At 51.3% G+C, this 12,723-nt stretch overlaps 1 protein-coding gene across 13 annotated transcripts in view; it reads right to left on the minus strand.

The window, feature by feature from the left end:
* The window catches only part of SDK1 (sidekick cell adhesion molecule 1), an 854,344-nt gene that overhangs the window by 205,628 nt on the left and 635,993 nt on the right, over positions 1-12,723 (minus strand). For all 13 annotated transcript variants that reach the window (XM_064593372.1, XM_064593371.1, XM_064593374.1 and 10 more), the window contains one exon: positions 5,356-5,492. In XM_064593372.1, coding sequence (XP_064449442.1) covers positions 5,356-5,492 — 137 coding nt within the window. The remainder of the gene's footprint in view (positions 1-5,355; positions 5,493-12,723) is intronic.

Genomic DNA, 12,723 nt, shown 5'->3' on the forward strand with positions numbered 1-12,723 from the left:
CACCCGCATCTATTAAAAAAATGAAGAGAAACAAAGCCCGGAGTTTTGTGTAAGGGTGTTTATTACCTGTGACTGCTTCCCGGGGGACACGCGCTCCGGTGTAAAAAAAATTCATAGGAAAAGAGACAATCTTTCCAGCTGGTGAAAGATCTCAACTATTCTATTTTAGCAGTGGAATTAATGCCTTAGTGCAGCTCAGGGAGTGCAGGCAAAGGGCTCAATTTGAGGATTAGATTAAGGACTGCCTCTCCCAACAATCAGGGTTATCGCCAAAGCTCGTTCAATGAGTGCATGTGTTTCTAATACTATAAGAGGCCAACTCACTCAGCTGAAAGGATACATTTTTTAAAAGGTAAAACCGGGGCGCCTGGGTGGCTCAGTTGGTTAAGCGACTGCCTTCGGCTCAGGTCATGATCCCAGGGTCCTGGGATCGAGTCCCACATCGGGCTCCCGGCTCGGGGGGGAGCCTGCTTCTCCCTCTAACCCTATCCCCTCTCATGCTGTTTCTCTCTCTCTCTCTCTCTCTCAAAAAAAAAAAAAAAAATAAGGTAAAACCATGGCTCTCATCCAAATACAAAATGAACACGTGCTGAAGATTTTAGGTAGTCCATTAATTCATGAAGGAACAGTAAGGTGCTCCAACGGTACCAAAGGGAACTTGCAGCGCGCACTCTAAATGAATTTACAGACAGATGCAAACCTGGTTCGTATTACAGAGTGATAACTGGTTACTGCAAGAACCACTCATAATCCAGACACGATTTATTTGCATTTCTATGGAGGAGAATTATTTGCATTACTCTTCAGTTCTGTACGATCCACGGAATTGTGGAACAGCTGGAAAGCAATGAAAAGTGCGGGTCTCTACAGAGGCAGACAGCCCCAAAGGCTGCCGATGAGACGCCAGGTAACGTGGGTTTGATCTGTCTCTGAGTCCACTTCAAAGCCTCTCTCGGTTTCTTCTCCTGCCTTGTTATCACAATCGTCTCAAAGAAAGATTACTCTTGATCCAACTCAACGAGCACTTAAGAGACTGGGCCAAATGCTCTAGCCGTTCACCAGAATTCTCCATCAGTTCGCCGCATCCTTGCTAGCAGGCCGCAACAATCCCGTGCTCTCTTAACCCAGGACCCCCAGGCTCCCCTTGCCTGCAGACCCCGTGTGCTCTCAGCAGCCCCCCGGCAGTGACCTCGGACCAGACCTTGGGACGCTGCTGCCCCCTTTGAGCCTCAGCGAAGAGAACTCTCACGCTCCGCGGAGGGGCAGTCCTCAGGGGGCCTGCGAGGCCCAGCGTGCTCTCCGGAGAGGGTTTCGCCTCCAGGCACGTGCACGGACAAAGGCTCAGTGGGGGCTGCAGAGTTCTGGGTCATAAAAGCTCTGGAGAGCCCTCTGGTAGCGGCTGGCTTGTGGTGAGGGCAGGTGCCGCCCAGGGCCTGCCCCGGCCACGGAGCCACGCCAGGCTGGCCCCTGCAGGGGCCACGGTTTCCAGGAGGACGGCGTCCCGATCAGCCTGCCAGGAGCAGCTGGTTGCAGAGTGTGTCCCAAGGAGCCGATGGACGGACTGCTGCATGGAGTTCGTGAGACTCGTCCACTTGCACAGTGTGGAGCATAGGCCAAATACAATTTCCATTTTAGCGTACTCCTGCTAAGCTGTTCTTTGCGACCATAATGAGCCAGCATATTCAGCTGCTTCTTAAGGGCACCGCTTCCTAATAAAAATAAAACCAGATCCTTGGCCCAGGGGACAAAGCTGGGCTTCCTGTTCGCTGTGGCAGGAAGTTGGGCAACTATGCAACTGGCAATACCGTGAACTGTTTCGGCAAAGCCCACAGACATATTTTGCTCAGTAGAAATTGGAATCAGCCCAGAGATGACCGTCTTATCTGCTCTAGGTTCTTCGTGTAATAATACTTCAAGCAATAACAGTAATAGTGTAGAATACTCTAGATTCTTCGACATCACAGCCTCTGAAGGAGAAACAAATGGGAGTCGGAGCCAGCTCCAGGAAGGTCCAGTTGGGAGAATCAGATGCTAATGAGGGACTAATGATGCTCTCAGACCCTTTTGCCAGGACATGAAGCGACTGAACGCCCACAGAGAGGACCCGTGTGTGCCAGGCTCTCTCCTGGCTGTCACAGGTACAAAGAGAATTGGGTCCGGGCCACCCCTATGGGGTTCACGGTCTCGCTGGAAGACACACTTGTAGACCAGTAACTATTACACACGGTACCAAATACTCAAGGGGAAATACAGATAACGGTATCAGGACCCGAGGAGGGAAGGAGGAAGGCTGCCTGGGCACAATGGCGGTGGGGGTCAAGGACAGGTATGGAGGAAAGCCATATTTGAGTTGGGACACCAAGAGTGAGGGAGAATTTCCCCAGGCAGACCCTCCCACCACAGCCGGCAATGTCCCGGCCCAGGCCCCCCCGTCGTCTCCGTAGCAGCCAGCTGTTCTCGCCATGCCTTGAGGCTCACGCTTTGGGGCCGTGGCTGATGCTGCTCCGTCCTCTGCCTGGCCCGGGTCTTGGGGCCTGTCCCCTTTGGAGGTTCTCTGCTTCATGTCCCGGCCGGTCCCCCTCATACCAGGCTCCCACAGCACCAGCATGAACCTGGGCTGGAGCTCGTTATGTGGCAGGATGTGGTGATGAGTGTGCCCTTCTCCTTGCAGTTAATGAGTGGAGACTGATCACCTCAGCCCTGCATCCCAGCACCCGGCAGAGCGCCTGGGCTGAAGCAGATGACCGGTCAGGACTCAGTGTTGGGTGAGCGGATGCATGGGTGGAATGAAGGATTGCACAGGAAGCCTGTTTCCTGCTCGGGCAAGATGTCTGATTGGAAGAACCAATCACCCACGCAATCTGTTGAGAAAACAGCAGGAATGGCGTTTTGAAACAAAGTCTTATTTTGGTAACCTGAGAATGGTGGAGCACTTGTCTTTTGGGAGAGGGTCTAGGGCCGTAGCCCGAGTCCATCACAAAGGGACTCTACCAGAGAGATTTGTTTCAGTTCACTTGCCAAGTGCCCACCAGGTGCCAGGGGCCGAGGATACAGAGATGAACGAACCCGGTCCTGGTCTCAAGGATGCGGACGCCCAGCAGGGGCCGTGTCTGTCTGAATCCTGAGGGCAAGAGTTCTGCTCCTGTGTCGCTGTTTCCATACAGACTGGCGTCAAGCCCTACGGTTCTTACAGGCCGCATGACCACGACGTCCTCAGGAAACCCTTTTTTTCTCAGAAAGGTTATTTTAATAAATAATGCCGATGCCTTCTCCCTTTGACCAGAGCTGTTGAGCTGAAGCTACGATGGATGGTGGCACGCAGACCAGTTTCCATTCACTCCCCTACCCCCCAATTTGAGGAAAGAGACTGGATGGGCCGTCAGAGGAGTCCACGGGAAAGGGGAATGAGGGCCCGGACCTCAGGCACCTGGTTTTCAGATGGGGCTCAAAACCAAAGCCGTCATAGCCAAGGATGTAAATTTAGAAACCCTGGCGAAGGGACTAACATCTTGCTCCTGGGACCTCTCTCAGCGGACTGGTTTGGGAACCTCCCCACTCAAGTGAAGGCAGGTTTGCAGAGTGGGTCCCTTTCAGCTCCACACAGACGGGAACCAAAGTGAACCATTGTGGGTCGGCATTCACCTCAGGGCCGCTGCCAAGTGCCGAGAGGAGACTCTGCCCCACGGAACATCTCATTAAGAGCACAGGCTGTGGAGGCAGAGGGCCCCGGGGGGAACCCGCCGCCCCCTCCTACCGGCTGTGTGACCTCGGCCTGAGGCTTACTCTGTGCGTCAGCTGCCTCCGCTGGAAAATGAGTGGCACATAAGGGCCTGCTGTGGTGCGAGCATGTGATGATCGGAGGGAGGATCGCTCGTACGAGACGAGGGGGAAGTATGAAAGATAATTAGGAGAGACTCAGAGAGTGAAGTCACTAATTATAGGACGAGCGGATGGTCAGCATGAGCGTGGGCAGAGCTGTGGGATGCCCGCGCCTGCAGAAGTGAGCAGGGCCCATGAGCCACGTGCACTTCTGCCTGCGTGACTCGGGTTTCAGCGGCGGGACCCCGAGAGAGCTCCATTCCTAGCTGTCCTGAACAGGGACCTGTTTATAATGACAATGGCACGAGGAGACAAGCTGTGGGCCCCATGACGTGGCCTGTCACAAGATCCCAGCTCCCTGTGGTCTGGCTCTCTTGCCCATGGGGGAGGCCCGGGGAGAGTGCAGGATCACGGGGAGAGGGATAATATAATAAGGGAGGGTGGCAGGGCAGGTGACAGCACTCAGGCACCAAGGATGGTGGGTTTCATTCTAAGGCCTGTGGGGTGTATCCAGGGAGGACACGTCCTTCGTATTTTAAGAAGATGAGTGTTTCTGCTTGTGTCAGAATGCTTTGGAAGAGAAGAGTAGAAGCAGGGGGACCAGTTAGAGGCTGTCCTGGTGAGAGCTGGAGAGGGGAGCAGGGTCCAGCACGTCCTAGGATACACACCGGCAGGGTGGCTGAGCTGCGGATGTGGGCGTGGGGCCAGGCGAGGGAGGGAGGAGCGCCTGCTCTTGGCCTTCCAGCTGGAGCAACATAGGCCTCACCAACGGTGCCGTGGGGCTGGAACCAAGATTTGAATGCCCACACTAACGCGGTGAGGATCGTCAGGGTTAAAAGAACTTGAAATCACAGTTTGAAGAATTCACACGGAAGCGTGCGTGAGACCACAAGACAGAGATGGGGAGGTCCAGGGAAGGATGCTGGAGACCAAGATCTCTCTTCAGGGAAAAGATGTCCCTTTAAATCACAGGGATGCACATGACTTCCTAAGAAGAGACTGCAGGGGGCAGAGAGGAGAGACGCTGGGGAGCCCGTCCCCGTGGCCCGCGGAGAGGAGGGAAGGAGGACCAATGGGGCCAGAGCAAAGCCAGAAAATGCTGACGGAGGCCAAGAGGGGGAGGAAGGGACGGCCCCTGGAATACTTAGCCCGTGTCTGCGCCAGAGGAAACGTGTGAAGACGCTAACTAGTATTGTCCTTGGCTCCCAACCAGCCCCAGGTGCAGCATTGTTCCCCAAGCCCGAGTTGGCCCTGGGGACGGTGCTGAACGGGAGTGTGCACAGCCTCCCTTTGGGGCCTCGGCCTCCAGATCTGGGCTCTCACGGGAAGACCCCAGGCTTCCTTCTCGTCCCTCACAGGCTCCCATGTCACCTTCTATCTTTCCCGAAGCCAAAGCTGGGGTTTTCATTGGAACTCCGTAAAACATCAGTAGCATCTTCCTGGTCGTTTGGGGTCAGAAGTAAGGGTTGAGGGTGCTACGTGTGCAGAGAGCAATCTGATTATTGTCCCAGGTGACGACTTGGCTTCATTACTTACTGTTCTCAGACAGCTCCACGATGTAATAAAGCACCGGGCTGTTTCCATCAAAGGGCCGAACCCAAGACAGCATTACGGCGTGGCTGTGGGAAGAGTTCAGGCTGGCCAGCAGGTTCTGAGGTGAGTGAGGCAGTTCACTTGGGCACAAAGGAACAAAAAGAGAAGAGAGCGCACATCAGACTTGACGGTTGGCCTGGTCCTTACACTGCACAGGCCTGGCGGGCAATGTTTGGAAAATGGAGAATATAAAATATGCCCCAAACACAAATACTGACTGCCCCCCCCCCCGCCCCGCAACCCTTCCCCGTTCACAACGTTGTTTTTTCTACCACAGAAATTTGATCTGATCCTTCTGGTGGAGATTACGCAGCTGATGACTCCGTACCTTCAGTCGGGTGGGGAGGGTCAATTTCTACACAGTATGTTATTTAATTGAGAAAACTCGGTCAGCAATTAGTTCTTACAACCCGAAGCTGTTAATGGAAATGCAGGAAGCCATGTAAACAGGAAAAGGCCTGGGAAATAAGACTGAATACGAAAGTTTGGAACGCTAGCATGTGGGATCACCAGCCGAAGTGCCGGCCTGTATTCCTGGACAGCGAAGCTGGCCCCTTACGGACAGCACAGGGCTGTGCTGTCATTCCGTCTTCTGCTGGGTAACAAACAGGGTTTGGGGGAAGGACTCAGGGGAACATGGAGAAAACTAACTAAAACGCCCTGGAAAGAGTGAATAACACATCAGCAGGGCTATAGAATGGAAACACAATGAAAGCAAACAAATACTGAAAAGTGTTTCCTGGGATTTACTGGTGACAAAGCTTCAAAATCCAGCTGCATGGTTTCTACCAGCAAGGGTCTGCCACCATATAATCCTAAGGGGCCCCAGGCTGGGGCTTAACTTTCCATCTCACGGATCCAGGAGCGGCACCCTGTTCTGTGGCCACCGTTGGGAACAGCTTCTAGAAAGGTCTGCAGCAGGTGCTGGGGGAAGGGTGCCGTGTGGACCTGAGTCACCCACTCGCTAGTTTTTGGTCTCTCGTAGACATCAATTACTGCTGGCCCACATAGGTCAGCACAAAGAGCCATAATTATGCTTGATATTTTTAATTTTAAAAACGTACTCATTACACTGAAATTTATTAAGCCGTTACATGCTTGCAGCTACCTAAGAAACACAGCTCTCTCTAACCCAGGCACACGATTAATAAACAAACTAGTATTTCCAGTGTAGACTGAAACTTTAAATTAGTACAATAAAGAATCAACTTGAGCCTGAAATGTTGGCTTGTTTTCTCTTTAATTGTGAGTTAGGTTTTAAATCAGAGAGGGAGCTGTTTCTCTTTGAGTTCTCCAGTAACTGATTCTCCCTTAAATTCCCAGTGAAGACCAATCTGAAGGGAATGCCAGGATAAAATACCTATTCTTCTCCCACGCCCCATTTCCTATTGAAATTGGTTTGTTCTGAAACCTAAACCAAAGTTGTTGAAGGAGTCCCACCTGAAAACAAACTGAGATAAACTTGGATAAATATGTCCAAATAAGACTGTGGTATCATAAAGAGCTGGTCTGGTCTTTGTCCCAGGTTCCTGAGGTAGAACTCTAAGCCCTTGGAAGTTCCTGAGGGACTGTCTTAGCTGTTGGTGGGGGGCCCGTTGGCCCACACCTGAGTTTATGCCAACAACGGCACTCATGGCGGCCCCTGCAGAGTTCTAGGAGGGGACCCGCCATGTTGGAAAGACCAACCATGTGGTTAGAGGGTTGGATCTTTGAGCCAGTGAAATCAGCCAGACCTTCTGATCTCCTGGAAGAGGAGGGGTGGGAGCTGGGGACCAAGCTCAGTCACGTGGCCAATGATGACACCCCAGTAAAAACTTTGGACACCAAGCTCAGTTAAGCTTCCTGGTCAGTCGTCAGACATCTGTGTGCCGGGAGGATGATCTCTCCCAAAGACGTGGGAGCTTTGTGTTGGGGACCCTCCCAGACCTTGCCCTTGCCTCTCTTATGTCCGGACCTGATTGTATCCTTTATAATAAGACTGAAATCCTAAGTATGGCACTTAACTGAGTTCTGTGAGTTGTTCTAGGCAATCATCCACCCTGTTGGGGTCGTGGGAAGCCCCAAATGCTAGTGAGTTGGTCTGAGTCACGGGTGGCCTGGGGGCCGTGGAGCTGCGGCTGGTGTCTGAAGTGAGGAACGGTGCCCTTCACCTGTGGGGTGCATGCTGACTCCAGGGGGTCAGAACTGCACTGTAAAGACTTTCCCTAAAGTACAAGGTTTTCTGACATGACAAACACTAACTGGGAAGGCTGACAAGGCTGGTTTGTGTTCTAGGCTGTTGTTCATGCGGGACACTGCCACACACGGGCCTGAGGGCCACCCCCCCCCCCTTACTTCCAAGTTGGGAGGAGAGATGTGCATGCATCCCCAAGACTTGGAAGCAGATGTAGCAACCGCGAGAGCCTGGAAGGACGGGGGTGGTGGAAATGAGGTGCTGGGAGGTCCTAAGAGGATCTTACAGTAGGCAGGAGGCAAGTCCAATGACACGTTTCAGAGGAGCGATCTGTGGGGGGTTGACCCTGGTCGTGAATCATTCTTCCCACCAAAACCAGGGTGTTGGTTTGCTCATCCTTCTCTCAGTCAGTGGTTATACTCCCATGCCCACCCTCATACACATCTAAGTAGTCGCTACGTCTGACCTACTGTCCCTGAGAAATTCCCGTAACACCAACCCCTCATTGCCACAGACCAGCCTCAGCCCAGCCAACACAAGCTCTCCCAAGAGCCATGACACGCAGTCCTCCCGAAGGTCCTGCTTGCTGCCACAGTAGAGGGTCACGCCACGAGCTAGCCCCTGCACCTGCTGAGATGCCCTCCCACACTCTCAGCCCCCAGCCCACACTGGGTGCCCTCCTGAGAGCATCAGACTTTCAGCATCTCCCTGAGTAGAGCCATTCTGTGACCTGTGTGTAGGCACACGTGATGTCCCATTGACTGGAGGGTCGGGCCAATCAGAAAATCGGCCTCCGAGGTGTGGCCTCCCTCTCACCTTTGGCTAATTCTTGAGCAGAACCGATCACTTCTACCTCTTGATTCCCATTGCAATTTACAGATTTTTCAGTTCACCAAACATCCTGAAGCCCTACAGGAGCAAGAACCCCAGTGCATTGTTTGATTATGGATCTGCCTCCCTTCTCTAGGGTAGGAAATTTCTTTTCTCCCTTCTTTGTCTCTTTCCCTGGACGCTGAGGGGGAGGCTGACACTGTCCTGCTCTCCCAGAGCTGACCAACTAAGGAGGGGCACCAGGTCTACATCTAGACTGGGACAAGGTGAGGCCCTTCAGATCAGGAGCCACAGGATGGTTCTGAAAAGAATGTCGGGTGGGAATGCAGGGCGGGGCTCCATCAAGGGTCACCTTGTGGAGATGGTGGGGCCACATGGCTGGAGGCATGTGGGTGAGTGGAAAGGGAGAGGAGGCTCCCTTAGGCAGGAGGGAAAAGGAAGGGGAATGGCCTGCTGAAGGCAAGGGTAAGACTGGGGGGTGGCTTGGGGGCAGTGGTGGGAATGCAGGGTTTGCACTGGGTCACAGAGGAAGGCAAGTAAGCGACACGTGTGTTCAAACTTGCCAGGCTAGCTGTGTGACATTGACTTTCCAGGGCTGGAACTGGGACCCCAAGGGCAGCTCACTGGAAAGTGTCCCAGGGACTGGACAAAAGATCATATGACATCTCTATAATGGTCAGGAGAGAGGATAGACGCTGAGACAAAAGAGGGTTAGAGGTTAAGGGGCCAGGCATCCGGGCTCTGAGAGGAGATGGTGGGGGGCGCACAGCTTGCTGGGGACAAGCCTTGCAGAGTGGCCATTCTGGACCTTGAGTTTGGATGAACTGGACCCAAGGCTGTAGAGGAACAGGCTCCTATTGGACAACAGGAGTGTTCAACCTGTGGCCCCAGAGAAACCACTGTGTCCCTGCATACCTTGTCTTGTGGCCTTGCGTGGGACATGCCGGATCCACTTCTAAATCTTGAAAGTACATCTTTCCCACAGCTGGGAAAATATGGGGTTCTTCCACTCAATTTCAGATCATGTTTCTCTCAGCCTAAAATGAGAGCTAAGAGATGACCAATCTACAGGTGACCAGAGAGCTTTTTTTCTGGGGAGTGGTGTGTTTTGTAGATTGTGGGTCAGTCATAGCCACTTCTGGAGTGAGAGGAAACTACTTGAGCACCTGCCCTTTGTCCCTGCCTGCCCCTCAGAGCTTGCTGATTCTCACTCAGCATGTGATTCTACTAAGAGTGGTTTCTGACTTCCCTCCTCTTTGCTGATCAAAAGCCACTAACGAGAAGGCCCTAGCGCCCACAAGAAGGGGGCACCCTGAACGGCAGAATAGTAGCCAGGGGCCTGAGATGGAGGGGAGATTGAAAAGACTCTGGAACTGTGAAGACAAAGCAGCCTTGAGACTTGAGACATTTAATGTAGGAACAGGGAGCTACAAGCCCAGTGGTGCCCAAGGACATGACATGATGCCTCCAGAAATCATGAGCCGCCATCCACCGCTGCGCCCCCAGAGTCCTCTTCATGGGTTCACGGTCATGCCCAAGATGGTGGCCCAATGGGCAATGTGACGTTTTACACATACCACAGGACTCAGGAGTTGGAAGGAAATTTAGATTTTTCCTAGTTCCAGCCTCTGTCCTGTAGGAAAGTCCCCTTTATCTCTTGTGTTCAATCCTACCTGTTTGTCAATGCAAAGAACTTTTTAATATGCCTTGGAAATGTAAACTGTTTCTTTAAATGATAAGTTTTGGTTATCAGGAAAATTAAGCTTTGCGCAATACTTGACTGACCCCTCAATAACCGATAAATGAGGCTTTAATATATTCGGAATCCATTTCAGAGAATCTTATCTGATAGGAATAGACTGTCTTGGCGTTTCTCTGCCAACTTTGAAAGGAGATAAATGATCAGCAGAATGACTCACAGACAGTGATATGCAGACAGGGTGACAAATGAAAGGGATCTGGGAGCAATGGGGGTGAAGCTGGTGCTGAGTCACTTTGTAATTTAAAGAGAGCTGGGGGTGGGGGGAAGTCACTATCAAGAGAATTACACCACAAGACTATCGGAGATCAACAACAAGAAACCAGGACTGTATGGGAAGGAGATTAAGCCAAGTGTGTTTGGGGAAAACAGCTTTGAAAAAGATTCGAAGCAATTGGCAAAATTGTGGCCATGGGGGCACTTGCTGTGCAGAAGAGGGTCAGCTGGGTATTTTTCTAGGTGGAAGCGCTGACCTTTTAATGCACAAATGATGACCTGGTCAAACCCATCTTCTCTGACTTCACTCTGAGGATGAAGATGATGCGGGCCTGACAACTCTCGAGAAGCAGTATTAAATTGCTCACTCCTTATTATGGCTTTGTCAGGTGTAGCTTTATTGAGAGAAACCTCTCCCACTGCCTCAGGGACCGAATCTTCAAGTCAGCTCCATCAATTAGGTTTTCTCTGTACTCCAGGCTCCTAAGAATTAGTCTCTGATCTCAGAAGGAAAGATGCAAAGCTAATTGGGTCTTTAAATGACTAATAATTACTCAATCCATAAAGCTCTAGGAGCCTGGTCCCCCTGGTGTGTGCAATACGGCAAGACGCTTTGGGGTATGGGGTCATCCCAAACTAGTGTCTTCCCGTGGGGTACCAGCGAAAGGCATCAGTGAAAGACACAGCCAACCAACCGGCGACCAGCATTTCATGACGACCTGCATGTGATTAATTTATACAGCACAATGTGGCACCGTGGAGATTTGTGGGAGCCTCTCCTCCCGGGGAGGTGATGACGGCAGACCCCTCATAATTAGTCCTCCTCTGTGATACCAATTACATAAGCCCAGTTCAACCTCATGGGGGGGAGCGAGGCTCACTCTGACACGGGACATTTATGCACCTGGCACCGTTCCAGTCATGGAGGGCTCAGCAGCAAACAGACATATGTAGTGGGTCCGAGGGTCACAGAATGTGGTCAAAGATAAAGCAGGATACAAGAGAAACTTCCTGGCCCCGGGTGTGGGGAGGCTGCTCCTGATGAAGGAGTCATGGCCCTTCTTGCGAGATGGTGAGGGAGGAAGAGGAGCTGTGATTTACTGAGTACCCACCCAAAGCTGGGTTCCAGGCCAGGCTTCTACAAACGCTGGTTCGGTCAAACCTCAAAACAGCCCTGTAGGGTCATGACGACATGTCCAGCTCGCGGTCAGGAAAACCGAGGTTGAGACACGGTGGCTACTTGCCCAAAGTCAGGAAGAGCTGGAGTGGGGTGTCCAGTCCAGCCTGGCTGGTGGGCGGCACCTCCCGAGGACCTGATGGCCCCCGTGGCCCTGCCAGGACTGTGCTTTCTCCAGGGCTGTCCTGGGGGTGAGGGGACATGCATCCAGCCAGGCTGGCACAGAGGAGGGCGCTGAAACTTGCCACAAACACAGCGAGAGCAGGCCAATGAACCGTCTGCTTCTGCAAAGCCCACTTCTAATGCCCCTAATTTCTATATTTAACAAAGTAGCTTTTAACTCAAGTGGGGAGGCAGGGGAAGTAGGCTTTCAGACTCCTCTGAAGGACACTGTTTAGCTGTAAGTACCTCTCAGTCACTTCTGCAATGAGATTCTTTTTCCTTTTTTTTTTTTGTCATCTGAGTAAATCACGGAAATGTTACCAAGCTTGATTTGGAAGTTCTCTGAAAAGCACGAGTGCCCTGCAATCGTGACTTATGACCATTATCATTACTGTTGTCATTACTGATGTTGTAGGGTTTTAAGACCTATTCGGATCTAGAGAGAGGCCACACTATAACCTACCGCTTCCTCAATTCATTCAGATTTGCAGGAGTAGAGTGTTTATTACACTCAATTCACAAGGAACCAGACTTCCAAACCAGTTCTGCAACCCAGTGTACCTAAATTGGTCTGAATCACAAATCTGCAAATATTTCTATATTTATAGAAGAGGTGTTTTACCATTACAGAAAGCCTATTATTTTATAGATACAGCAACATTTGCTGAAAAATGTATTTTACTCAGAGGAAATCAAATAAGCAAATAGAAGGGAAGATATGTAAATCAGTAGAACATAAAAATTGTGCAGAATAAAAAGCATGCACTGTATTAGAAGCATGCAATTTGGCTTCTGCTGACAGAGTCTTTATGAAATGCTAACACTTATTGATTTAATACCAATGATGGATGATCTAAGAGTTCTCAAAGGTAGTTTTAAAAATGTGAATAGCACAGTGGATTATGTGAATTTGCTGGTCATGTACTCCAATATTATCAAAATTAAAAAAAGAAATCCCCAACATGACAGAAGGAGGAAAGACAGGAGGCAGAA

This window comes from Mirounga angustirostris, unplaced genomic scaffold, assembly GCF_029215605.1.
Source record: "Mirounga angustirostris isolate CCGP_5_RB_7025 unplaced genomic scaffold, mMirAng1.0.hap1 SCAF_5, whole genome shotgun sequence".
Classification (NCBI taxonomy): domain Eukaryota; kingdom Metazoa; phylum Chordata; class Mammalia; order Carnivora; family Phocidae; genus Mirounga; species Mirounga angustirostris.